This window comes from Micromys minutus (assembly GCF_963924665.1).
Source record: "Micromys minutus genome assembly, chromosome: 22".
Classification (NCBI taxonomy): domain Eukaryota; kingdom Metazoa; phylum Chordata; class Mammalia; order Rodentia; family Muridae; genus Micromys; species Micromys minutus.
Genome location: NC_137957.1, coordinates 882,138 through 908,364, shown reverse-complemented (window position 1 = coordinate 908,364; position 26,227 = coordinate 882,138). Strand labels below are relative to the sequence as shown.

At 54.7% G+C, this 26,227-nt stretch overlaps 1 protein-coding gene across 1 annotated transcript; it reads left to right on the top strand.

The window, feature by feature from the left end:
• The first annotated feature begins 6,614 nt into the window (after positions 1-6,614).
• Positions 6,615-23,814, top strand: ZFR2 (zinc finger RNA binding protein 2). The gene is made up of 18 exons (XM_080935062.1): positions 6,615-6,676; positions 10,688-10,874; positions 12,488-12,572; positions 12,980-13,254; positions 15,159-15,338; positions 15,750-15,942; positions 16,559-16,704; positions 17,374-17,493; positions 18,215-18,354; positions 18,620-18,752; positions 19,196-19,362; positions 19,823-19,997; positions 20,805-20,943; positions 21,318-21,423; positions 21,513-21,597; positions 21,977-22,088; positions 22,862-22,959; positions 23,465-23,814. The coding sequence occupies exons 1-18, from the start codon at positions 6,624-6,626 to the stop codon at positions 23,645-23,647; spliced, it is 2,577 nt and encodes an 858-aa protein (XP_080791188.1). The 5' UTR covers positions 6,615-6,623; the 3' UTR covers positions 23,648-23,814.
• Positions 23,815-26,227: the final 2,413 nt, after the last annotated feature.

Below are 26,227 nucleotides of genomic sequence, written 5' to 3'. Positions count from 1 at the left end.
CCTCTAATCCTTCCTTTTCTCCTATGTACTGACTGAATGAAACTCGGGGTTGGGGTATAAAGAGTGGTTTAAAGAAGAACCTACAAAGTAGCAAGTGCCAGCTACAAGTGTTGCCCAGAGTGGGGCTCTAAAAAGACAAAAATGGAAACATTGATTCTAAATGCTGTACAGGAAACAGTAGGGGATGAGGAAATGGGTTCTTTTTCAAGATGTCAACAAAACATTAATTGCAGCTGCTACCATTGGGATATTCCAGACCGGATTTTCTGTTTTTTCCATTTATTTATTTATTTATTTATTGTTTGTTTGTTTGTTTGTTTGTTTGTTTGTTTGTTTTCTCAAAAAAGGTTGGGAGAACAGCTGAACAGTTGGAAAAACTGCAGGTGGACGTGAAGGGACCTGAGAAACAGCAACAACAATGACAATGGCTGAAATGGAAAAACAGAAGGGGTCACTCTAGTCTCTTTTCTGAAAGGGTTGCAGAGTTGGCAGTGCAACTGGAGAGGTTGAGGGTGGAGATGTAAGTGCTTGGGAAGCAAGGAGCACCAGAAAGAGAACAAAGGCTCAGTCTGGGTGACCGAGAAAGAGAGCAGATGGGTGTTTCCTGCAGGAGAAAAGGCAGGAAAAACTTCACCAGAGGAAGGTCGGGCCAGAGAAAAGCTGGAAAAGCAGGAAGACAGGCTGGTGAAACAGTCCATTTGGAAAGAAAGGGTTAATCTGGAACCACTTGCCAGAGTTAGGGAAGGGGGTCTGGGTTAGGAGACCACCATCAGTTTCCTAACTCCCACACAGCACATACCTGCTAAGGGTGGGAACTAGGTTATGATGAGATAGGACGGTGTCCTATAGAAATGATAGACCTAAGGCCTTTTAAAGAGGCTATGATTTCATATGGGATGCATTTACCTTATGTGAAACAAATGCTAAGTAACTGGGCCACTCAAAATAGAATTATTCCCTGGAACAAGGCATCTCTAAGGGCAATGCTTTTAAATATATATATATATATATATATATATATTTATTTTCATATAGTTATATTTATATATGTAAACTAAAAAGAAGGCCTAGGCCTCCAGGAGTGTGCAGTCGAAGTGTTTGCCATTGGACCAGTGAGTATACATCCAAGAGAAATATTCAAGGCAATTTGTTACCATTGAGACATGGCTTTGGGGACCTGGCTTGAGGCTCTGAAGCAAAAATTACAGACTGTTTCAGTCAAGGAATAACATTCAACAAAAAGAAAAAAAAATCCCAGAGACAGAATTGATAGTGTTACTGAGAAAGTAGTGGAGCGAAGCTGGTACAGAACAAAGATTTGTGGTGTTACACCAGCCTGTGTATTACAAGGCCCTGTTAGCCTCAGAATGAAAGCTTGCAAAGGTTTTGCACTGAGGCATGGATTTTGTTTATATTTCTACATGAAATGAAAGTTGTTGATACCATCAAACTGATAAGATTAGAATTGAGCCAGAGGAATCCTGAAAACTGTGGCTACTGGCCAAAAAAGCACTTATTTCATGGACATGATCTCTGTTGACAATTTCCTTCTACACACAGCATAGTTAACAGAGAAGGGAAAATGTACTGAGGCTTCTGGAATTTAGGTTTCTTTGAGAAACAGAGAGATATTATGGGACTATGCTTTCATTTTAGTCACAGGAGTGGACTGTCCACAGCAACTATGATTTGCCTCGTGCTCTAGCAGAGGTGTGGTATTGCCAGCTGCAGATAGTTTCTGAGGTTGTGTGGCATTTGGAATTCTGGGGACCTTTCAGAGGATATATAAGTATTAGAGCCCCCGAGATGGGGTGGGTGCAGTGTGGTTTGTTAGTAGCCAGGGTCGAAGAAGAAGCAAAAGGAAAAAAATTAGATTCAAGGATTTTCCTAATTCCTCTCTCCCCTCTTATCTTGTTTCTCTTCTATTTAGTGATGGGGTATGAAACTGGGGGTGGGGTGGGGTGGGAGAGAAGAACCCACAAAGAACCCAAGACCCACAGTAGAAGAGGAACTGCCTGCCAGGTTAGGTCCGGACCTCCACATCTCATCTGTCAGTGCCTTAGTTTCCCTGTGTGTTAGTGAATAAGTCATGGCTTTGAGGGGTTTCCTGAGCCTGTCACTCCTTATTCCCACACTCTGTAAAAATCGATTGCTTGTGTGTGTGTGTGTGTGCACATTCAGATGGAGGTCACAGGTGAATACCAGTGTCACTCTCTGCTGTGCCTCTGACCCTCCGGTCTCTTCTTCCCTAGGGCTGGGATCCTTTTTGTTGTTGTTGTTGCAGACTCATTTTGTGTGTATGTGTTTTGCCTCCATAGATGTCTGAGCACTGTGTGCATGCCTCGTACCTTTGAAGGGCTAAAGAGACAGCCGAGGGCTAGTGAGGTTGCTCAGTGGTTAGAGCACTGACTGCTCTTCCAGAGGTCCTGAGTTCAAATCCCAGCAACCACATGGTGGCTCACAACCATCTGTAATGGGATCCGATGCCTTCTTCTGGTGTTTCTGAAGACAGATACAGTGTACTCACATACACAAAATAAATATTTAAAAAAAGAAGAAAAAAGAGAGAATCTTCTGGAGCTGGAGTTATAGGTGGTAATGAGCTGCCATGTGGGTGCTGGGAATTGAGCCCAGGTCTTTTGCAAGAGCAGCCAGTGCTCTAACCACTGAGCAACCTTCCCTCCAGCCCCAGCTGTGGTCATTATGTAGGTGTGTGTATGTATGGCTTTCTTTGTGTAGCCCTGGCTCTCCTGGCTCTCCTACATCATGGTCCCATGTCAGTCCACATGCCATGATTAAAGGTGTACACCACCGTTGCCAATTTGGTCACCTTTACAATTAGTTATCTATTTTGTCAGTGTGCCCTCCCCCCCCCCCCGTGATTGCACTTCTTTGGCTATTTAGGGAGGTCAGAGGACAATGTGGAGGTCTTGGGTCTCTCCTTCCACTATGTGGGTCCCAGGTAGTAAACTCAGGCCAACAGGTGACTTTACTGGCTCACCGTGGGGGGCTTTTCCTGTGAAGGTCCTCCTGTTACAAGGTGAGCCCTGCACCTGTCTGGTTTGTGAACAGCTGGGACGGTGTGGTGCTAAGGAGACTCACCACTTCATGTTGGCAGCCAGTGTTGGGAGGACAGACCCCCCCACCACACACACACACAACTAGGGATGCCTCCAGACCAACCCTGCCCCCAGCAGGACCGTGTCGGCTACATCATGGGCTTCTTGTTTCCATGTCAACAGAATTCCAGGGTCCAGGATGTTGGGCTTTACCAACAAACATGTCACCACCCCTAGTCAGTTCCCTGATCCAAGGACAAGGGCCACTGCCCAGCCCGGAGATCAATGCCCACACAGCCATGTGTGACTAGTGTCTGGGGTGTGTCTCCAGCAGTCAGTAGGTAATGGCCTGCAGCTAAGACAGGAGATGAGGAGTCCGGTGGAGGTGGGGCCCACTTAAATGTCATCACCCATTCATGAAGGCAAACACAGCAGAGGAGAAAAAAAATCTGTCCCTCAGTGTGTCCCCAACATTGGGTGAGTAGCGGGTTTTTCCAAGCGCTGAGTCAAACCCATTGTGTCTGTGTAGGGATGTGACAGAGGTCCTCCATGACCCCCATGACCAGGAAAGGACGCCCCTCATCTACACACTTCCAAGTCCTGGGTGTGGTGGGTGTCTAGGGGATGCCAGATGACACTGAGGGACCAGAAACCTCCGAAAATTCAGGATAAACAGTGCAGGTCCCCGCTCCTAAAAAATACCCACCCTTTTAAATGTATATGCAATGCTGATTCCTCCGGGCTGCAGTCAGGGTTATAAATAGAAAACAGCCGACACCGGATGAGAGGTTTACCGCCCCCAGGATGCTCCGCAGAGAACTGGGGCTCTAATCCTTGGGGTTCTGCATTCCCTCACCCCACCCCGACCCTCCTGGCTGGCGCAGCATCCGCGCTGGGGTGCCGCCAGCGTCTCCCTTGTAAACCTTCCATAGCTGGGCAGGAAGCAAGGAACAAATGACAATTTAAATTTCCAGTTTGCAAAAGGCCCACTCACCTCGGTGGTGGCGGCTGCCTCTCCACTGTCACTTGGACACAAAGGCGGGCATTTCTCAGTGGTACCCAGGCGAGGGGCCTGGAGAAAGGATGTTCACATCCGAGGAAGGTCAACCAGGGCGACGTGACCACCGCACACCTGTCCGGCCTAGCTGTAGAAAGCCGCGCCCTGAGTTAGTAGCAGCGCCCCTGTTCCCCTTTATTCTCCGTGTCCCCCGCCATGGCCGCGGCTCTAGCTTTTCGCTTTCTGATGGCTGAGGCTCTGTCTGCCCTCAGATAGTGGAGGAAGCTGCTTTTGTGTGCAGGGGGCGGGCCCAGGCCTGATAGACAGTTCCAGCATCCCTGCCTGCATCCTTCTCTCCCCATTGGCTGAGGGAAAGCATCTCTCCCAGCCATGCCCAGAGCAGGTGCAATAAATAAATAAATAATAAAAATCTGAGATGGTGCAGCTCATTTATGCAAAACCACAAGAGAAAATAAATAAACGGACAAAACAGCCACGGCTTGGCTCTTACAGGATGGGGGAGGGAGCCTGTAGGGGTTCTTTGGTATGGGGAAAAGAGACGTCCTTGAAACTATCACTGAGGACAGAGAAATGGAGGCTTACAGATCCCCCTTGCAGGGTGAGTCAAAGGTCTCTCATTCACCCAATGCGGTGGACCTGGCTGATTGTTGTTTTAGATGTATTGGGTCTGCGCTACCGTGGGAACAGCGCCCCCTGCAGTTGCCCAGAGGAATTCTAGAAGCTGATGGAAAAACGGACAGCTTGCAGCTCCGTATCTGCAGTCGAATGGAAAGACAGTTTGCATCCTGGTCTCAAGTACTGGGAGCGCTGAGACAGAGGGATTGTAAATTCAAAGCCAGGGAGGACTGCGGAGTGAGCCTAAGGTCAGCCTGGACAATTTGGTGAGACCCCATCTCAGAAGTGAGAAGAGGGGTCATGGGGAATGGTTCAGCGGATGGGTGGGTGTGCTTGGAGATGTCAGGGAAGATGGGGTGGGCGTAGAAGCTAGTGTGGCTGTGTGCACTGGCTGGCTGTCCAGCCCGAAGGAGGCACAGGAGGAGGCTGGGGCTGACTGAAAAGCAATCGGAGAGCCATTGACACATGCACAAACATTTAGAGAGGGGTGGGCGTGGTCAGAAGTGAAGCCCCGCCTAGAATCCCCCACGTGATGGTCTGGGGGCGTGGTCAAGGGATGGAGTCATTGAGTAGCAAGACAGGAGTCCTGGGGAAAATGGAGATTTGATTGAGCAGCTGAGAACTGCGGTTGGTTTCCAGACGTTACCAGAAGTAAAAGAGATCAGAGAAGGATCTTCCCAGTGTCCCTAAAGAACCAATCGGCCCAGACTTGGGTCCCTAAAAGGTATGAGAGAATAAATGTCTGGGGTTTAACCCCGACCTCATTCAGTTTATTGTAGTTTCTTATTTTTCCAGGTAACTAATATGAGACCCTCACATAGTAGTCACCTCCGAGGTTCTTTCTGCACATCCTGTGAGCACATCAAGTTCCTTCCTGTCACAGGGCCTTTGCCTGTGCTACCGGCGCTCTCGGATCTCCATTCATATAATTCCATGTGCATGTAGACCTGATAGGCTATCTCTTCCCAACTATAGGGTTGTTCTAGGCATTTCCTGCCATGGAAAATGTGTGGTTTCTCCTCTCACTGAGGACGAGGCTCATTCGCCTGTCAGTGTGGCTGTCCCTAGCATCCACTTTCAGAACCTTCCATCTACCCACACTACAGCTGAGTTCCACCCCACACTATGTCCATATGTCTCCACTTCATATATCCCACTTCCTGTGTCCGTCAGTCCGAGGCATCCAGGAACCTCCTGGGAGTGAGATCTCAGCCTGAGTGTCCTTTTGTGTCTGACTTGCTGCCTTTGAGGGCCATCGAATGGAGCCGGTGCCTGGGTTTCCTTCCATTTTCTCTGTGTTCCCGTTAGTACTGATACATCAGTATGCACCCTTCTAGAACAAGTCGGAAGCTGTTGGACTCCCGGGGACAAAAGTCAAGGGCACAGGGCTTGCAATAAATAACAGGTGACAAGATCATATGCAACTCAGAGAAATGCCACTGTCCTTTGTCTTCTAGAAAGATGCGGGCTATACACCTAGAGCAGTAAGGCTTGGAGACCACACATGCTCAGGACAAGGAGTGTCACCTGCCACCCACCCGCCCTCTCAGCCTTGGGATCCCAAGCTGTCTGTCTGTCCAAGAATCATCCATCTTCTGCCTTGCTTCACAGAAGAGATGAGGAGGGTGGCTGTGTGCACCAGCAGGTGATGGGGCTTGCCACCAAGTCCAGCAACTGGAGTTCGATCCCTGACCCTGGGACTCCACGTGGGGATGGCAGCCGGGGCTGAACCAAGATTCATCATCACAGAGGCACCTGAGTTAGGCGCCCTGAGCAGGGGGCGGGGCCTGGTCCGTGGGCGGAGCCAGGCTGAGGCTCTCAAGGTCTAGGGATGGCAGGTTCGAACAGGGGCGGGGCTTGAACGGGCACCGGGCGGTGCGTCGGGGGCAGGGCCCTGACGTCACTCCCGTGGGCTCCGGGAGGACGCGGACATGGCGGCTAGCAGCTCTTCCGGCCTCGCGCAGGGTGCCAGCCCGTCGTCCAGGTAACGAGCCCCGTGGGCGGCGAGGCGCCTCAACCCCGTGGGACTCGGTCGTGAGTCACGGGGAGCGGGGCGGGCCCGAGGCGGGGCGACCGTCTCTGGGGTCCGCGGGAGGGCGGGACGGGGAGTGGGGGGGTAACAGGCTGGGTGGGGGCGGGGACCCCGTGGGGACTGGGCCAGCCTGGGAGGGTCCGACCTGACTGGGGAGGGTGGGGACCTAGGATGGAGGACAGAGCTGGGGGAGGGGACTGACCTCAGAGAGGACCTGAGACCTTGGGAAACCTTCCAAGCGGGAATAAGGTGGGATGTTCTGGATAGACTTTGAGTTTCTGATGCCTGATGTATGGGGGGATCCTCCAGACAGGGATGGAGTCTGGAGTTGTGGTCCCTGATGGATGGAGGACCCTCGAGACGGGGATGGAATCTGGGGTTCTGGTGTCTAACAGATGGGGGACCCTCCAGATGGGTATGAATTGGGGGTTCTAGTTTCTGATAAATGTGGAGCCCTCCAGGTGAGTACGGTTTGGGGGTTCTAGTCCCTGAGAGATGGGTTACTCTCCAGACGGGGATGGGGTCTGGGGTTCTGTATCTAATGGATGGGGGTGCCTACCCGGGTAGAGTTAATGGAGGCTCAGGTCTTAGAAGTCAGTGATGGCACAGGCCTCCAATCCAGTCTCTGCTGAGAGAAGCTGAGGCAGTGTGTGTGTCCGTCTGAGTTCAAGGCCAGCCTTAGCTCCAGCGAGTATGAGGCCAGGCTGAATGGCTTAAGGAGACCTTGTCTCTAAGTAAGTGGACAAATGAATGTCAGTACCAAGGCGGAAGAAAAAGGAGCTTGGATGTGTGTGTGTGGGGGGGGGGCTGTGGCTGGGACACATCTTCACTAGGTGTCTTGGTTAGGGTTACAGTGATAACACATGAGGGACAAGAGCTGGTGAGAGGGTCACTGGGGGGACCAGAGTTGTAGGCCTGTGAGTCAGGCCAGTCCACTGGCGTAGCACCACCCCCACAAGTACACAAATGTTAGAAACAAAGAAAGAAAGCACTCCAGTCGACAGCAAGCTGGGGAGGAGAGGGTCTGTCTGGCTTACAGTTCCAGATGACACTGAGGAAGTCAGGACAGGAACTCACACAGCAGGAACCTTGAGACAGGAACCGTGGAGGATGCTGCTCACTGGCTTGCTCAGCCTGCTTTCCTGTAGAACCAGGACCACCAGCCCAGGGATAGCACCACCCGCAGTGGGCCGGGCCAGGGATGGCTCCACCCACAGTGGGCCGGGCCAGGGATAGCACCACCCGCAGTGGGCCGGGCCAGGGATGGCTCCACCCACAGTGGGCCGGGCCTCCCCTTTGATCGCAAATTAAGAAAATGCCCTGCAGGTTTGCCTGCAGCAGCAGACCTTATGGAGGCATTTTCTCACATGGGTTTTCTCCTCTCAGATGACTTTTGCTTGTGTCAAGTTGATAAAACTGTTCAGCACAGTGACTGTTGTTACACTGACACACTAATACAACACTAGCAATAACTTCAGTCTTCAAGATCTCTTACCAATAAACATCACAGTATAAAACATACTACAAACTTCTTTACAAATCAAACAGCTTAAAATTCAGTCTCTTTGGAGCTGGAGGTTAAGCCCAGTGGTTAGAGCACTGGCTGTCATTCCAGAGGTCCTGGGTTTGGGGCACAGCACTCCCATGGCAGCTGATTAAGCACCCGTGACTCCCGGGGACCTGACACCCCCTTTCTGGCCTCTGCAGGCACCAGGCACACATGTGCACACACAAACATGCAGGCAAAGAGCCTACACAGAAAAGGCAAAAGTAATAAACGTTTTCAAATGTATAAAACTCAGTTTCTTTTTTTTTTTTTTTAAATCTGCTCTGTAAAACTCCAGAATCTCTTTAAATATTCAAAGTCTCTCAATTGTGGCCTCCTGTAAAATCAAATACTTTCATATTCTAAGAGCCAAGACATGGTCAAAAGTGGAGCAAGGCCAAAACAATCCCACCAGTGTAGATAATTCAGGATCCAGTCTTTTGGGGTCCCTACCCCCCCATGTACACGCAGCTTGTCTTCTAGGCTCTGCTGGCTTTATGCCAGCACTGCTGCTGGTGGTCTTGGTGGTCAGCCCATGGTACTGGCATCTCCGTGTGTAACTGGGCTGCACTTTTGCCAATCGCTTCTCATAGGGTCCCTTCACGGTGCCATCCCGGGCCATCGACTGAGGCTGCACCTTCACTGCTGGTTCTTCTGGCCTCTCTCGGTGCTGAGCCTCGGCTGCTCTCTGTGACCCCTTCATGCTGTCAAAACCCGTACCATCTGGGTGATTCTTACTAAGTTTGGCTACCAGCTCTAGGTATAGCCTTGGCTACCCCTTGAACACAGCTGTATGCTGACCCTCAGGAAACACTTCCCATAAGGCTTCACCTCAGTGACCTGGTCTCTTCTCCAGCTGACCAGAACCACAGACCCTTAGTTCAGAACTGCAAATGGCCCATGTGGTATTCACGCCCTCTCACAGACTGGCTGCTACCAGGCATCCCGCACCATTTGGGAGAGCATCCCCCCAAGTCTCTACAGCTCATTCCACGGCTTCTCAGTCCTCTGTAGGACATGGTCTGGTCTGTCTCAGCGAGTTCTCTCGTGAACCTGGCACCAACCTGTTACCTTGGTGAACCCCCATAACCAAAAGAAGTTGAGGTATAAAGTGTTTAAGTCGGCTTGGACCGGCCTGCTCTCCACAATTGCTCAGACTGCTTATAGAACTCAAGCTGACAGCCCAGGGATGGCCCCACACAATGGGTTGAGCCTCCCCCCCCATCACTAACTAAGAAAACGCCCTACATGTTTGCCTGCAGCCAGATCTTACGGAGGCTTTTTTCTCAATTGAGGCTCCTTTTGTGATGACTTTAGCCTGTGTTGACTTGACATGAAGCTACTCAAAAAAAAAAAACAAAAAACAAAAAAAAAACAAAAACGTGTCCACTCCCTGTCCTTTGAAGACACTCTGAAGGCCTCTGCCTGTCACCAAGACCACAGCCCCACTAAGCGGCAGCAGCCTGGCCTCCTAGGTGTCACCTGGTACCCAGTTTTTGAGCTGTGAAGGTGCCCACCATGGTGGTATCTCAGGATCCCCGTGGACAAACGCCCGGGAACTCTTAGCAGTGACACCAGTTTTTATGGACACAGGGAGCTCACAGTGACACAGTGTCAGTGTCACACACCTTTGACATCTCCTGTTCCCACCTGGATTCTCTGATAGTCTCGGGGATTTTCTAAGCTACCGCTGAGACCGCTCCCAGAGTACTGAACATGCTCGTGACTTCGAGTTGGGTTCTTGGAGACCCCTCAAACAGAATCACACCCCCAGCCTCCCCAGAGGGCTTCCATGGTATAGACAGCCGTAACTAGTGGTTGTTAGTGCCATCTACCCAGCAGTGGAGGCAGGAGTGGGGTCCTGCCTAAAATAAGGGAGCAGAGAGACAGCTGGGGTTCAGAGCAGCGCCGTACCTGCAGAGGGTGGGGGTGACTCACTGTCCCAGCTTCAGTTACGGAGCCTGGAGCTCTCTGCTGGCCTCGGCACTGGCCACACAAGTGATCCAAGCAAAACAGCCACATGCACAAAATAAAAATATCCCAGAACAGCTGGGATAACAGGCCTACACCACACCTGTTTGGTTTCAAGTGCCTTCAGCTATTGGGGTTTCTTGGTCTGTGACTGGATATCAAGCCACACGGGAAACAACGTTGCAGTTGGTGTAAGCTCCTGGTGCATCAGTGTGAAGATCCATGTTCGAATCCCCGGCGCCCATGTGAAGTATCGGTTATGAAGACATACACCTCTGCTCCTGATGTTGGAGAGACCAACATAAAAGGATCCTCGGGGCTTGCTGACCAGATCATATAGTTAGGTCAATGATTCTGGGCTGGCCTGGCCCGGTACCTGCTCTGGGGGTCACGTACTGTGGGGACCTAGCTAACCCACCCTCTCTTCTGTGTTCTGGTGACTCTAGCACCTTCCCCCTCCCGGCAACTGGGGGCAGCTACACTGTGCCGTCTACCCTGGCCCCCGCCAGCCAGCTGCCTACGTCTGGAGGAGTCACGGTGGGGTATAGCTGCTCCCAGCCCCATGCCAGCCAGGGCCCCACATCCAACAGCCGGCCCCGGGCCCCTGTGCCTACCACAGCGTCCACCCACCAGGTACTGCAGCACCATCCCATGCAGCAAGGTTTTATTTCATTGTCACATGTATGAGTGTGTTGCCTGCACGTGTGTCTGCACCACGTGTGTACTGTGGAGTCCAGACAGTTGGAAGCTGCTGAGTGGGTGCTGCGTGGGTGCTGTAACCATCTCCAGGCCCCTCGCACCAGCAGGGACTGTGTTCATGTCGCATGGGGGCATGCGTGGTGTCCGTGTCTGTCAGCTATGCCATAGTTGTATTTCTAGGGACAAGGCATGCTCTGCAGTGACCGGAGCCACCACTGATACCTCCCAAGGAGCCCAGAGTGATTTGGGGGTGCTGATGCAGACAGAGCTGTGGCCCAGCCTGGTGGTGGCTCCTGGGAGGAGCCTACAATGGTTCTGACAGGATCTCCTCCACCGGGCCGCTACCCTGCAGGAACTGAGGGTCCCCCTCGACCTCAGCTCCTGCCACCTACTTCTCATCCCTGGCAGTTGTGTGGCAGAGTCGGGTGTAAGCAGGGGCTGATGGGGCTGAGGAGGAGGTCCACACCCAGTGCAGCTCTGGCTTTCTGGGTCATCCGGGGGCTTTGGTGGCATGTGAGGGCCTGCAGTAGCTCTGGGTAGCTATAAAGAGCAGCAGAGTGAATAGGTCCGAGGGACAGGGAGGTGGCTCACTCTGTGGGTGGCTGTCTGGGGTGCCCTGCACCTGCATCAGGAGCTCCCTTCTCTCCTGTTCCTGGTTTCTGTCCCTGTGTCACTGTCACTATGTGTCTGGTCCATTTCATGGCATAGGACCAGCATCTGTGCAGGGGTGGGGTGAGCCTGGGTGGGGTGATATTGCCTCAAAAAAAGAAAAAAAAAACCTAGGGTGGGCGTGGCTACATGTGGGCGTGGTTGCAGGTGAGCGTGGAGATGCACACTTCTGATCCAGCACTAGAGAGGCAGAAGCAGGCAGATCTCTGAGTTCGAGGACAGCCTGGTCTACAGAGTGAGTTCCAGGACAGCCAGGGCTACACAGAGAAACCTTGACTGGAAAAAGGAAAGAAAGAAAAGGAGGGAGGGAGGAAGTGAGTGGCCAGTAGCTAAAGGCACTCACAGGCTGCTAAATTTAATGGCCTGCATTGATCCCTGGGACCCACGTGGTGGAAAGAGAGAACTGATCCACAAATTGTCCTCTGATTTCCGCAAATGCCCGTGCTTACACGTCATATATGTACACAATAAGTTAATAAATTGATGTTTTCCAGTGGCTGGGAATGTAGCTCAATGGTGCATTCACCCAGCCAGTACCTGCACGCGTACACACACACACACACACACACACAGAGCTATTGGTTCTGTCCCCAGCACTATAGAAGCCGGGCCTAGGGCAACTCCTGTCTTCCTAGCACCTCATCCTTGGCTAAGTGGAGAGCTCGCAGTCAGCCTGGCCTATGACAGACTGTCTCATCAAACAAGGCATTGGATGAGCAGGGTCCAACCCTGAGGGCAGCCGGCTGTTCTCCAGCTGCCTCCAGCGGTTCCCACCAACTGCCCGCATTGCTTCCCCAGTGTCCTCTACCCCACCCCCGTCTCGCATACCTCTCTGAGCTGCTTTTCTCTCTGTGTCCTTGTCCCACGGAACCCTTCAGGAGGATGGTCACAGCTGCCGAGAGAAGGGGACCAAGAGCCGCACACACTCACGGGAGCGGCCAGCCGGGTCTCTCCACAGGCCAGGTGGGCTGTGGGGATTCTCTGAGGGGCTGGAGAGCACGGTCCGGTCGGAGGGTTGTGTAGACAACACGAGGGCCACACACGAGCCAGCACGGGGCACACAGGAGGTGGCACATGTGGGCCCCAGAGATGGAGATCAGGCCAGGCTTGCCGCATGCACTTTTATCTGCGGAGCCATCTTGCCAGCTCTAGTCCCTGTCTTAAAATTTCCCGGAGATCCGGCAAGCTGAGCTGCAGACATCGCAGGCAAGCTGGACCCGCACAGGGTAGGCTCATCCGCCAGCCTGAGATTTGTCCCGGCGCTACAGCCACCCAGGGGTCCAGCCTGGGCTGCCGTGCAGTTAAACATTCTGTGGACCTGCCGCCGGGGGTAGCCTGGCTGCGTCTATAACCCTGTCTCTCCTTCCTAGGACCAAGCTCCCGTAGCCCGGACTCGGTGTCGCCTGGTCCTCAGCGTCCTCCGCCCTCCTCCCAGCGGGCCTCGCAGAAGCTGCAGGCGCCGTCCCCGCCGCCAGCTCCTGTGGGCTCGGACCCGTGGGGTGGCCCGGTGCTCGGGCCCTGGGACCCCACCTTTACCAGCGACGCACTGCCGTTCCTAGACAGGCTGCCGAAGCCCAAGGCGAGCCCCAGGCTGCCCTCCATGCACTACTGCGAGGTCTGCAGGGTCAGCTGCGCGGGGCCGCAGGTCAGGACTGGCAGCTGGGTGGCTCAGTGTCACCGTCCCTCAAAAACTATTGTGGCAGCTATGGCAGGAGCCGCGGTGCTGGCCTGTCACTGCAGTGGGGGCTGGAGGGAGATTCAGGCTATCCTCGGCTACGTGTGAGGCCAGTCTGGGCTCAGTGAGCTTCTGTCACAGTTCCTCTGCAGGACCCGGGTTTGGATCTCAGGCCCATGTGGCGGGTTCTGTACCCTGTAACCACAGCGCCCTCTGCTGGACGCGTCTGGTACGCAGTGCACAGTCACACACTGACAACACACCCACACAGAAAATTAAACTAAATTTCAATGTATAAAGAAAGGGGTGGGGCTGGAGAAGTGTCTCAGTGGTTAAGAGCACTGACTGTTCTTCAAGAGGTCCTGAGTTCAATTCCCAGTAACCACATGGTGGCTCACAACCATCTGTAGTGAGATCTAATGCCCTCTTCTGGTGTGTCTGAAGACAGCTGAAGTATACTCATACATGAAATAAATACATCTTTTAAAAAAGAGGGCATCAGATCCCACTAGAGATGGCTGTGAGCCACCATGTAATTGCTGGGATTTGAACTCAGGACCTCTGGAAGAGCAGTCGGTGCTCTAACCCCTGGGCGATCTCTCCAGCCCCTCCCCTCTTTTAAAGAATGGGGTAGAAAAGAAAGCATAGAGAAATAACCTGTCAGAATCAGAGACTGGTTTCCAGAGATCATTGAGGTCAGAGTCTGCCTTGGCAACACATACTTACCCACGCGCACACATACATACATCACACGACACACACAAACAGACGCGTGTGCGCACTGAGAGTGTACTCTCGCTCTGTAGCCAAAGCTGGCCTTCAGCAGGCAACCCTAACTCGGCGCCCTCTTCATTTTAATCCCCGAATCAACCCCCAGCAGGTCTTTTTGTCTCTGGGCCGTCCTCAGTCCTCTCTCCGCGCCTAGGCTGGCTGGCCTAGCTTTCACAGTTCTAAGAAAGGAGCCTTTTATTTTTACACGGGCTGAGTGGTCATGCTTTGTGGCCCGGAAGCCCGGATGTGGGTTTCTCGTCTGCAGAGCCACAGTGTGGAAGAGCTGTGTGACATTAGGTGTCTGCGAGCGTGTGCACATGTGTCACATTCCTCACTGTCTTTTTTAAAAGTTATGTTTGTTTTATCTTCTGTATGTGATTGTTTTTATACCCACTCCATAGGCAAATCGTGCCTTGTCCACAGAGGCCACAAGAGGTCGTCAGATCCCCTTGGACTTTACTCTTAACTACTGAGCCAATTTTTCTTCCCGTTTTGTTGACACTGGTTGTTTTTGTTTTGGTGTGTGTGTGTGTGTGTGTGTGTGTGTGTGTGAGACAGGGTATCTCAGTGTACCCCTTGCTGTCCTGAAACTCCCTCTGTAGACTAGGCTGACCTCAAACTCAGAGTTCCGCTTGCCTCTGTCTCCCAAGTGTTGGGATTAAAGGCGTGTACCACCATGCTGAGCGGGTTTTGTGTTTTAAGGTCACCTGTAGCCCAGGCAGGTCTTGAGCTTGCTATGAGGATGACTTTAAACTCCTAATGCTCCTGCCTCCACCTCCTCCTCAGAGGACAGCTCTTGAGGTTTTGGGGACAGAACCCAGGCCTTTGTCCCCGAACTTTAGCCATAACCTAGAAAGGCCAGGTTTTGTTTGGGGGCAGCCCCCTGTTCCCGTACAAGACCCTTGGTGAATGTTTCACTGAAAATCCTGGTGGGCTGGAGTTTCTTTAGGTTGGGGAAAGAGACATCGGTGGCCCTGTAGGCCCTGACTCTTCTAACTTAGGGCACAAGTGGCAGAGGAAGCCAGGGACCCCACGTCCCTCTGAGCTCCCACTGGCCACCTCTGCACCCTGCATCCACTCAGGCCTCCCACTCTTTGTTCTAGACCTATCGGGACCACCTGGAAGGGCAGAAGCACCGGAAGAAGCAGGCGGCTCAGAGGACTGGCACGCAACCCAGTGGAGGTCCTAGAGGATCCCAGAGCCTTCACTGTGGCCTGTGTGCGGTGTCCTGCACGGGGGCAGACGCCTATGCTGCCCACATGAGGGGAGCCAGACACCAGAAGGTATGACGGCAGCTCCGGCAACGGGTTTCCCACCAGCTCTGAGAAGGTGCAAGGTGGGGGTGGGGTGGAAGAGGACACCATGATGAGGGGGCCATGTGACTGTGACTGAACATGCTCTGATGTGGCTGGAGGCAGAGGGGACCTCAGGTGATGGCCCTATGGCCAGAGTATGGCTGCAGCCAGGAGTGCGCGCGCGAGTGTGTGTGTGTGTGTGTGTGTGTGTGTGTGCGTGCGGGATCCCCTGAACCACAGATTCATGCACAGGCTACAGCTGGGGAGTCAGACAGTTGAAGTACACTGCCATACAGATTGAGGACATTGGTGTGAGTGTTGGGGGGTGTGGGTGCCACATCTGAGAAATGGGACCGTCCACCGCACTGTTTCCCAAACACACTGTGGGGTTCGTTGCAGGTCTTCAAGTTGCACACCAGGCTAGGGAAGCCCATTCCCTCTGAGCCCACACCACGTAGTGTCACCTACACCCGCGGTTCGGACAGCACCTCTGAGACCTCAGTCAGGCACGAAGCTCATACCCGTCACAGTTCACACAGCCAAGGCCGGGCAGCACCAGCCAAGGGATCTACAGCCTCACGCAAGGGGACAGGTGCCTACAGCTCTGTACATGTGAACAGCGACGACCCAGCGCCCTCACTGGGGGTCTAGGCAGGAGCTCCACCCCTGAGCCTGCCCCTAGCTTTTGGATTCTTAGGGGTTTTCTTGTTTTTTGTTTGTTTTTTGTAGCTCTCTTATCCTGGAATTCACTCTGTAGACTAGGCTGGCCTCAAACTCACAGAGATCCATCTGTCCCTCTCTGTCGCCCAAGTTCTGGGATTAAAGGGGCACCCCAGCACACCCTGCTAGCTCTTGGGCTTTGAGTCAGGATCTCACTCTGTAACCCATGGTGACCTGAGACTGATGATCCTCCTCCCTTGTCCTTCTGAGAGTGGGGTTCCGGGGGTGTGCCACCCTTTTTGTTAAAACTTAAAATGAAGGCCACTGTCCTTTGCAGTTCCCTTGAGGTGAACCATCCGCAGCAGATCAAATAGCCGTTCACTGAGCTACTGCCTGTATTTGCTCTTGGCTTGTGTAACATGGCTTCTGTGGCTGCAAGATTCCACATGGCCCGTGGTAGCTCCCACGAGAGGGCGTGGCCAGCTAGCCCCGTGGCATGTGGGGAAGGGATGCAGGCCGAGGCTGCGGCTGACCATGGTTTCTGGCAGGGCCACCTGACCTGCAGACAACACCCGGCTGGCCTAGAGACAGGTGGCCACTGCACTTCAAGGCGGAGGCCACCAGGGGAGGCCCTGCGGAAGCTTCGGGGAGCTCTGGTGACATGGAGCCAGTAGGCACAGAGTACGTTGAGGAGGTGAGCAGCTGCGGGGACACTGAGTCCTGGTGTCAGAACCCCAGCAGTCTGCTCAGCTTTGGCCGCTGCGGTTCTGAGAATGAAGCAGCCACACCGGCCCAGCAGCATGTCCATCTTCCATGCCAGGAGTGGGAAGCAGGAGCAGGGGTAGGAAAGCTCAGCCAGGGCACCTCCTGTGCAGTCCTTGGCTCACTGTTCCAGTCTCGGCACCATCCCCTCAGATGACTTCACACCTTGGCCAGCTTTGCCAGGAGAATCAAACTGGTCCCTTCCACCCTAAGGTCCTGGTTTATGAATGCCAGCCCAAGGGTCCTTGGGCAGTACTGTGCCTGCACCGTGTGGCTGGCTACCACACAAATACCCAGCGGAGGGAGTTGCCTCTAGCAAGCATCTCCACCCACACCTCACTCCTTAGCTACTGCCTCAGCAACACCAGGGCGTCGCTGCTGTCGGTGTGGTGTGGGCAGGTGGCTCTTTCATCCTGGGGTGGGGTTGAGAGGATAAAGGGACAGGTCAGGGGCCCTCCCTGGGCTTTTAAAGCTATTTCTCTGCGATGACACACCCCTCCTAGCTCCAGGAGGAGGCTCAATGTCCTGGGTGTCTTGGTACCCAGCATCCTTTAGAGCATCAGGGCTGGCAGGCAGGAAGCTGAGCTGTGTTCTGTCCCAGGTGTGCAGTGACGAGGGGAAGGTGATCCGCTTCCGATGCAAGCTCTGCGAATGCAGCTTCAACGACCGGAACGCCAGAGACATGCACCTGACTGGACGGCGGCACCGGCTGCAGTACAGGGTGTGTCCAGCAGGGGCGCCAGAGGCCGACCAGGGACAGGGTAGGGGAAGGTGGCTGGTGAGGAAAGGAACAGAAAGGGGTGAGAAGGGATCGAGAGTGGGTGCATGGGTGGGGGGATAAGTGGAGGTGTGGGAAGGGAGGAGTGTGTGTGGAGACAGGCAGGCGGGCGAGCGGGCAGACACATTGGTAGCTTTGCTACTCTCAGGAAGGAGTTGTCCCAACCCCTCACCCCACCCCCACCCCGTCCTGCACATGACCTGAAGATGCACAAAGCCACGGACACCCAGGAGCCCCACCCTGCTTTGTGCTTGGCTGCTGCTTTTCCTCACCGGCTGGGTGGTTTTAGTTCCTAGAAGTGGGCCGAACTGGGGCAGACAGAGCATGCCCATTAGCTGTCCCCGGGGAGGTGGAGCCACACTCATGGTGCCCGCCTGTTGCTCAGGCCAGCTGCACTCAGTGAACACAAACGAGTGGTCCACAAGTAACCCAAGCAGTCTTGCTCATGTAAATCCACCTCTAGAACCTGGGCAGGACATCTTCCCAAAATGCCCCACTTTGGCTTCTGTGGGCCATGTGCAGCCCGCTTCCCCTACTCCTGCTGTGGTTGGGGCCAGTGAATCTGTAAGAACAGCGGGTGTTAGCTGGGGCTTCTCTGTGCCCACAAGATGGCTGCCCACCTGTCCTGCCCAGGGTAACCATCTGTCTGGCTTTACCTTTGCAGAAGAAAGTGGACCCTACCCTTCCAGTAACCACCCGGCCCAGCGGCCCCATGCAGAGGGTACTGGCCAAGCGGCTGCAGAGGCAGAGGCAGCAGGCACAGGCTCGGCTGGAGGATGCACGGCGCTGGAATTCTGAGCTGAGGTGACCATGGTGTCCCCTCCTGGCCTCCACACAGTCCTTCAACATTTGACATTCCCTACCTTCTCTGTATCTCCTGACCTCTGATGCTCCCATGACCTCTGACCTCTGATGCCCCCATGTCCCCTGACCTCTGGAGTCTTTTGCACCCCCCTCCCCGGCCTCGCCCTTTGGACTCTCTCCCTGGGCCTTGGAGCTTGAGCGTGTCTATTAGGCTGGCTCAGGTCTCTGGCGACCACAGCCCTCTGTCCTTATCTGGTCCTCACAGGCAGCAAGAAGAACACAGCCGGCAGCCTGAGGAGCCTCCACAGCCTCAGGTTGAGGAGCAGCTGCCTGGGTTACCAGCCTGGGCATTGCCAGCTCCCACTACTAGACCAGGGACGACCACCACCCGGCGCCAGGTGGGTGCTGGTGTAACACGTAGGCCACACTACCCACCAGAGCTCAGGAGCCCCTCGAGGGCACAGGGCCCCGAAAACCACACAGTGCTGTGGCTTCAGTGTGACATGTCAGACTTTTGGAGCCTCGGGTCACATGCACGTCTGTCCTACACTGCGACTCCCGCTAGCCTTTCCCAGTGTCTGTCCTCAGAGGCTGAACAGGGACCTAAGGCTGGCCTCCTGCTTGAGGATGTGCCCTGTGCAGCCTGAAAATGGGAGAATGTGGCCAGAGGAGAGCTACCCACCCACCCAAGTCCCCTGCATGTGTCCCCTGTGTGACTGCTCAGCCAGTGGCCGCCCACCATGGCTCCCTGCATCATGGCCCTTCAACACTCTCTGAAGTCCTGCCAGGGCTGGATGTCTTCTCCCCCGCCCACCCTTCATGAGGGTGGCTCTCCCCACAGTCAGGGCGTCGGCCAGAGAGCAGCGATGACCGTCACGTCATGTGTAAACATGCCTCAATCTACCCCACTGAGGAGGAGCTGCAGGCTATCCAGACGGCTGTGTCCCACACAGAGCGAGCCCTCAGACTGGTGTCAGACACGCTGGCGGAGGAGAGCAGCCAGCAAGGGTCAGTGCACAGGGTCACAGCTCTGCCCCATCTCTTTGTTTCAATCCCCCCCGCCCCCCGCCAGACTTGTGACAGCCTAAGTCCCTCTTACCTCACCTCCCTGTGTGTTGGGCTTGGTAATTCCAATACTCCAATACTCCGGAAGCTGAAACAGGAGGATTGCTGTGAGTGTGAAGCTAGCCTGGGATACACAGTAAGCCCCTTTCTCAGATATAGCGATGGTAGGTAGGTAAATAGGTCTTACACGCAGACAGCTCATAGGTAGGTGTCTGGTCTCTCCGGGGATCCGATTGCGGTGTGGGCCGCAGGGTGGGTATCGGGGATGACAGCCATGTGTTTCATTTCCCATCTGTGTGACTGTAGAAGGGCCAGGTCCTTGGAACTTAGGAGTGCAGCACCCTGGGAGCCCTTGCCAGCCCTCCCTCCTGACAGGTTCCTTCCTACCTGTTTGTCTCCACAGCGCCCTGACGTCCCCACCACCAAGGATGCTCAAGGGTGTGGTGCGGGTTGGCATCCTGGCCAAGGGCCTGGTCCTTCGTGGGGACCACAGCGTACAGCTGACCCTGCTCTGCTCCAAGAAGCCCACGCACTCCCTGCTGCAGAGGATTAAGCAGGAGCTTCCCCGAGAGCTGTCTGTAAGCCCAAGGCCAGGACAGGAAGCCTGCGGGGTTGTGAGCTCTGCCACCTCCCACATAAGCATTGTGATCTGAGTTCGAATCTCAAGAACTGGTATAAAAGCCAGTCATAGGCCAAGTGTGGTGGTGCGCGCCGCAACCCCAGCACCCGGGAAGCAGGATTCCCGAGGCAGCCTGGCCAGGAGGGAGCTGGGGCGCCTGTGGGAAACTGCTTCAAAAAACCGAGGTGGAAAGCAATTGAAGCTTTGACTTCAGTCTCTGGCTCGGGCGTACACAAAAGAAAGGGATCAGGTGTGCCTGTAGCTCAGTGTACACTCTCATGTGTAGGGCTCTGAGATCCGTTCCCAGAACTGGTGCATGTGAGCTTGCACACACGTGTGTGCACACATGGGCAGGCTTACACACACACTTCCTAGACAGTACTCACAGGTATCAATGGCAGCCTGACAGTTTTAATTTTCTCTGTCTGACACAGAAGTGATTGATTTGTGCAAAGGGTCATTTGTTTTGTTTTTTGGGTTTTTGTTTTTTTTTTTTTTTCTTTTTCTGTCTGGTATTTTGTTCATGACCAGTTGTTTTCTATTAAGTCACATCTTATTGAACAACAGGTGCTCTTTACATACAACGGCTCCTCAGCATTGCCATATGGTGGGTCTTAAGTTACACAGAAATCCTTGATGCAGGGTCTGGAATGCTGGCAGCAGGCACCCGAGGGTGGAGAGATGGGTACCGAAGCCAGTTACCCTCCGCTCACGCGCACTAGACGCTCAGCTCAAGTCTTTGGCTTCTTTTCATGTTTATACCCAGATAGTGGCAGAAGACAAGTATGAAGTCTCATCTGACCATGATGCCAACATTATTATCTCTGCCTGCGTGGAGCCCGGGGTAAAGGTCACGGTGTCTGCCACTTCACCTCTAATGCGGGAAGACCCCTCTGTAAAACAAGGTACAACCCGACACCCTGTCCTGAGCCTGGCAGTCATGGTATCTGTGGGTCACACAGTGGAGCTAAGGCTGGTGTTTCGGGGCCTTTCACATGCCTGGAAGGTTCTCTCCCACTGAGCCACACCCCAGCTCGTGGCGTTTAGGGACAGGGTCTCTCACTGTGGCCAGGCCTGAAACCTACAGGGCCACCCCTCACTGAGAAAGGCTGTGGGTGTGGCATCGGCCTGTGAGCCCAGCACCAGGGTAGGGCTATGAGTTAGAGTCCAGGGCGGAGCGCACAGGTCACTGTGTCTCAGTCAGGACAGACAGCCTGAGTGCAGCCACCCCCTGGGGCTGGAACGCAGCAGAAGGGGACTTGAATCCTATCCCTTCCAGGACTGCAAGACTCTCTGTCCGACCCAGAGGACGTCCTGGACCGTGAGAGGTGCCTTGAGACCCTGACAGCCCTTCGCCATGCCAAGTGGTTCCAGGTCAGGTCGCAGTGGGCCGCAGTGAGGACAGTCACCAGCCGCAGTCTGCCCCAGGGTCCCCCTAACCAACAGTGTGTCTCCTCCCCAAGGCTCGAGCCAGTGGCCTGCAGCCATGTGTGATTGTTATCCGGGTTCTGAGGGAGCTGTGCCGCTGCCTGCCCCCCTGGGGGGCCCTGCCTGCCTGGGTAAGGCCACAGGGGACAGTGAGGAAGTACAGGTGGGGGCCAGCTAGGTGTCTTCTCAGCACCCAACCTTCCCAGAGTGGGTGGGTGCCACCAGGCCCTTGGGTCCCTGTCACGGCTGCCTGCCACCTTAAACCCCGAGCTGGGAGGTGAAGTCCAGACCCTATGCTGATGTCCCAAGGTTCTTACCACACAGGCCTGGTGGCATCAGGATGAGGACCCAGGTCTCCTCTGTGCTGCTGGTTGTGCTACCGAGGATGTCCTAGGACTTTAACAGCCGAACCTGTGCTGGCTTCACATACCTACCCTAGTGTGTCATTCCCGCCTCTGTCCAAACCACAGCGTGACTCTGCTTGTGGTTGTCCCCTCACGTCCCCTTCAGGCCATGGAGCTGCTGGTGGAGAAGGTTCTGAGCAGTGCGTCCCGGACCCTGAGTCCAGGGGATGCCATGCGTCGGGTCCTGGAGTATGTGGCCACAGGCGCGCTCCTCACAGGTCAGTGATGGGCAGGAGATGGGGGCTAGGGCACGAGCAGCAGGGGCCATGGCCGTCCACATGCCCAACAAGAGAAGGTCACCACACACACTAGGAGCCTGTCCACAGCACAAAGGGCAGAGGAATGCTGCCCTCTAGGGACAGAAGGGCAGGAGCCTGTTTCACCTGCGCCACCACCACCCACACTGCATCAGGCCCAAGTGCACTGGACCCATGACTGGAGTTCAAGGGACGCCACAGGACTACAGAGCCACAGTGTGGGGCTGGGCTGTGACTCAGTGGACAGAGCACTCCGCTAGGACACCTGAAGCCCGTGTCCCATTCCCAGCACTGCACAATCTGGACCTGGAGGCACACACCTGCCACCCCCTAGACTAGGGAGGCAAGGGCAAGAGGTTCAGGAGTTCAAGGTCAGCTTCTGCTACATAAGGAGGTTGAGGAACAGAAACCAGCACAGTGCCCTCCCTCGAGGGGACAGGAATGGGCCCTAGAAGGAAGGGCATCCCCTGAGAGTTCCTGGATTCTGAGGAAAGGAGGGTCAAGGGTCAGGCCCGACATGGGCCTTTTATGTAATTACATAGGCTGGGCTACACCCACAAGCACAAATACAGAGATGCCATGTACCCACGTAAAGCCCATGTGTTACCAAGGCAGGCCTTGACTGATGTAGCTACAGACACAGCACACATCACATGTGCAGTGACCCATCGTGACAAGGTGGCCCTTTGCGGTGACTAGTCCCTCATAAGGGTGTCCACCCTCTCCTGGCTTAGATGGCCCGGGGCTACAGGACCCTTGTGAGAAAGGTCCACAGGACGCCCTGGAGCCCATGACCCCACAGCAACGAGAAGACCTGACAGCCAGCGCTCAGGTACGTGGGTCCCCTCCCACATCCAGGATGCAGGAGTGAGGTTGGGAGTAAGGAACTCCCACAGGAACACTGACTGGCCTGGGTCTCTGAGGCCACATTGCTCACCTTCACACACAGCCCTGGGTTCCATCCAGCAGTCCAGGTGGAGTCAGAAGGACCAGAACGTCAAGGCTATCCTGACTATTGAGAGTGTTAGAGGCTAGCCTTGGCTACATGAGCTCCAGTCTCAAAAGAAAGACACAACTACACAGACCCAAGTACCAAACACTGCTACTTTCATGGGAATCGAGTATTTTACAAGGAATTTGAGGTCCCTCTACCCAGTAAGTAAAGGTGGGGTCCCAGGAGCTCCAGGCTAGCCCGCTGACATTCTCTATGGCCACAGCCAGCCACCAGAAACTGTAACAACAGAACAGACAGCCTAGCCCCTGGTCTCTGGAGATTGTAGGTCTGATCCCGAGGCCCGGCTAGGCTAGCACACCCTGACAGGACCTGTTGTCTGCAGCGTGCCCTGCGTCTTGTGGCCTTCCGGCAGATACACAAGGTCCTTCACATGGAACAGTTACCTCCACGGACCAGATTCGGGGCCGGGGCTCGGGCCCGGAAGAGGATGAGGGAGGCTAGTCAGACCCAGGAGGGCACCAGGGAGAGGAAGCAGGGCCGGCAGGGCACAGCAGGGCTGCCTTGAGCCAGCCATCACCACCCACCTCCACCTCCCATACCTGAACAGGTGTGGTCCCTCTGGCTGCTGGCTCCTGATGTGGGACACACCTTTTATCATTGTGTCTGTAGATTTATTCACGATGCTGTGGGGGTCTCCCTGAGGTGACCCCTGCCCATGGCTGTCACCCACCCACCCACCCCCAGCCTCCTGGGTACTAATTGCTATTTAAAACTCCCTTGATGTCATAAGAAGTGAATGGCAGTGAATGAGACCTCAGTGGCTTCCTTGAGATGCCAGGAAGGGTGACTTGGAAGATTCTCGGGTCACAGAGTGTGGGCAGAGGAGCAGAGAGCACAGGATGGGATTCCCCAGGTCCCTTTACACAGGCCCCTCACTGCACACCAGCTGTGAGGGCACTGTCACCCCAGTCACTGAGTGCCTTCCGTAGATGGCCCACTGCACCCCATGTCACCCTGTGGACCACTGGGTGTGGACACAGCTCTATCCATTAGGCCTCCTTTGGACCCCCTGGTATGATCCCTAGGCTTAACCCTGTTTTGTTCTGCCTGTGGCTTTTAAAGGCCAGCCCACACATGGCACAGCGCCTGGAGTCTGTAGAATCATCCAGAACTTGGCCGGGGTGGGAAATAAAGCAGATCTGCCCGTGTGCGGTGTGGTGGCCTTCATGTCATTCACTCTGGGGTCCGGGTGTGCCCACCACCCTCAGCTCCCCCAGGCCAGGCTGTGCTGTGAGTGTGGGTGGAGCTCCGGGGGCTAGAGCAGCCCCGTGACTGCCCCTGTGCTGACCACAGATCCGGGTCACTCTGCTGCTTCCTGGAGGAATGTGGGAGAGTCACGGCCCCAGGACTGTCTTCCAGTTTCCCTCTCTTCTTTAACCCCTCCCCCACACCACCTCTGTGGGAGCCGCCCTCCCCTGCGGCTCCTTGGTTCACCCACGAAGACCAGTGTTTTTCCTTCCTGGGTGCTCCTAGCCCTGGGCTTTTCATTGCCTGCTACCCACCCCTGCCCAGAACACTGGGGCCACCACAGACAGGGGACATCCGCCTGCCGCTGAGTCAAGCACACATGGATAACGAAAGGAGAAAGCTCTTCCTGGCGACGCCCGGCAACCTTGTCTCTGTAGCTGTTTCTGGGGGACAGCGCTTCACAGTTATGAGAGCTCACGGACAGAGGGAACAGAAGCCTGGACCTTGATGACCAGGCTCAGTGACATTGGGAAGGCACCATGCCACCCCCACCCCGCTCTGCACTCTGTGCTGAGCCTTTGCACCAAGCCCACCCAAGTCTACTTGGGAAAGCAGATGAGTCCACACCAGGTGACAAAGAGTTAAGTCGGACCCGCCTAGCAACCCAAACCACGAAGCTTCTGCGACTAGACAGCCACATCCATCATTTCGTGAGCTCGGAGTTGGGTCCAGATGGAGTCCCGTCTGGGCCGCATAGCTCACTGAAGCCACTACGCATCTGACTCTCCCCCACCCCCAGTCCCGTCCTCACGGGGCAGAGGACCCCGTGCAGATCAACTGAGGCCAGGGCACAGGGCTGGACCCAAGATAAGGCAGGAAACCAGCCTGGCCGCCAGGGTGCTAACGGCTGGACCCAGGCTGCGGATGCAGGGGAGCGTTGCTAGGAGACAAGGTGAGTGGGAGCGGATGACACACGGTGTGGGCGGGGCCTTAGCCCAGGCAAAAGGGGTCCGGAAGACTGAAGCGACTTGTGCAAGGTCACTGCTGACCGCAGGAAAGGCAATGACCACTGTGGCTCAAAGTAAAAGCCAATCAGAAAATCAGAGTTCCTCAGGAGGGGACTGCAGCCCCTCCAATTCCAGGCTCCCCCACCCCATGTTCACTGACATTTTGAAAAAAATGTTGGGTGATCGTCACTTGCCAAGGAGACAGGAAAGACTTCTCCGAGGAATGAAGGTGCATACATGGTGTGGTCCAGCCACGTGCTAGAATACATACCCATAAAGGACATTCTGACTGCTACGCCAAGGCAGATGGCCCTTGAGGACGTGATGCCCAGTGACATGGACCATACTCCACAGGGTCTGAGTCAGACCTACAGAGACACAAGTGGGACGGTGAGGGCCCGGGGCAGGGGAGGGGATGGCGTTGGTGTGGGACAGAGCCTCAGTTCTAGAGACGGAGGTGTCTCCAGACATCCGGTGTCACTGCACTGTGAGCTCTGAGCTGCCGAGCTGAGGTAAAACGGTGACTCTTATGTCAGAGGCATTTTGTTAAATTTTTATGGCAGAGCTGGAGGCAGGAAGATCCCTGAGTCTGGTCTACAGACAGAAGCCCTGTGTTAAAACAAACCAACCAAAAACTATACACGTCTAAGTTTTTATTATTATAAAAAAGAAAGTCCAGAAACTTGGAGGGGTTTCTAGAGTCTGCCAGTGGCCCCTTAAAATATGTCTTACTGCGTGAGCCTGTGAGGCGGAGGTCCACCATGGGTCCTCTCCTCACCTGTGCGGGGTAGCCGTACCTTCTGGTCTTCCCTGCGTCCTGATTTTCACAATCAGTAAGTGGGTACAGTTTGATTTCAATCTCTGCTTTTGTATGGCGAACGTGACCTAAA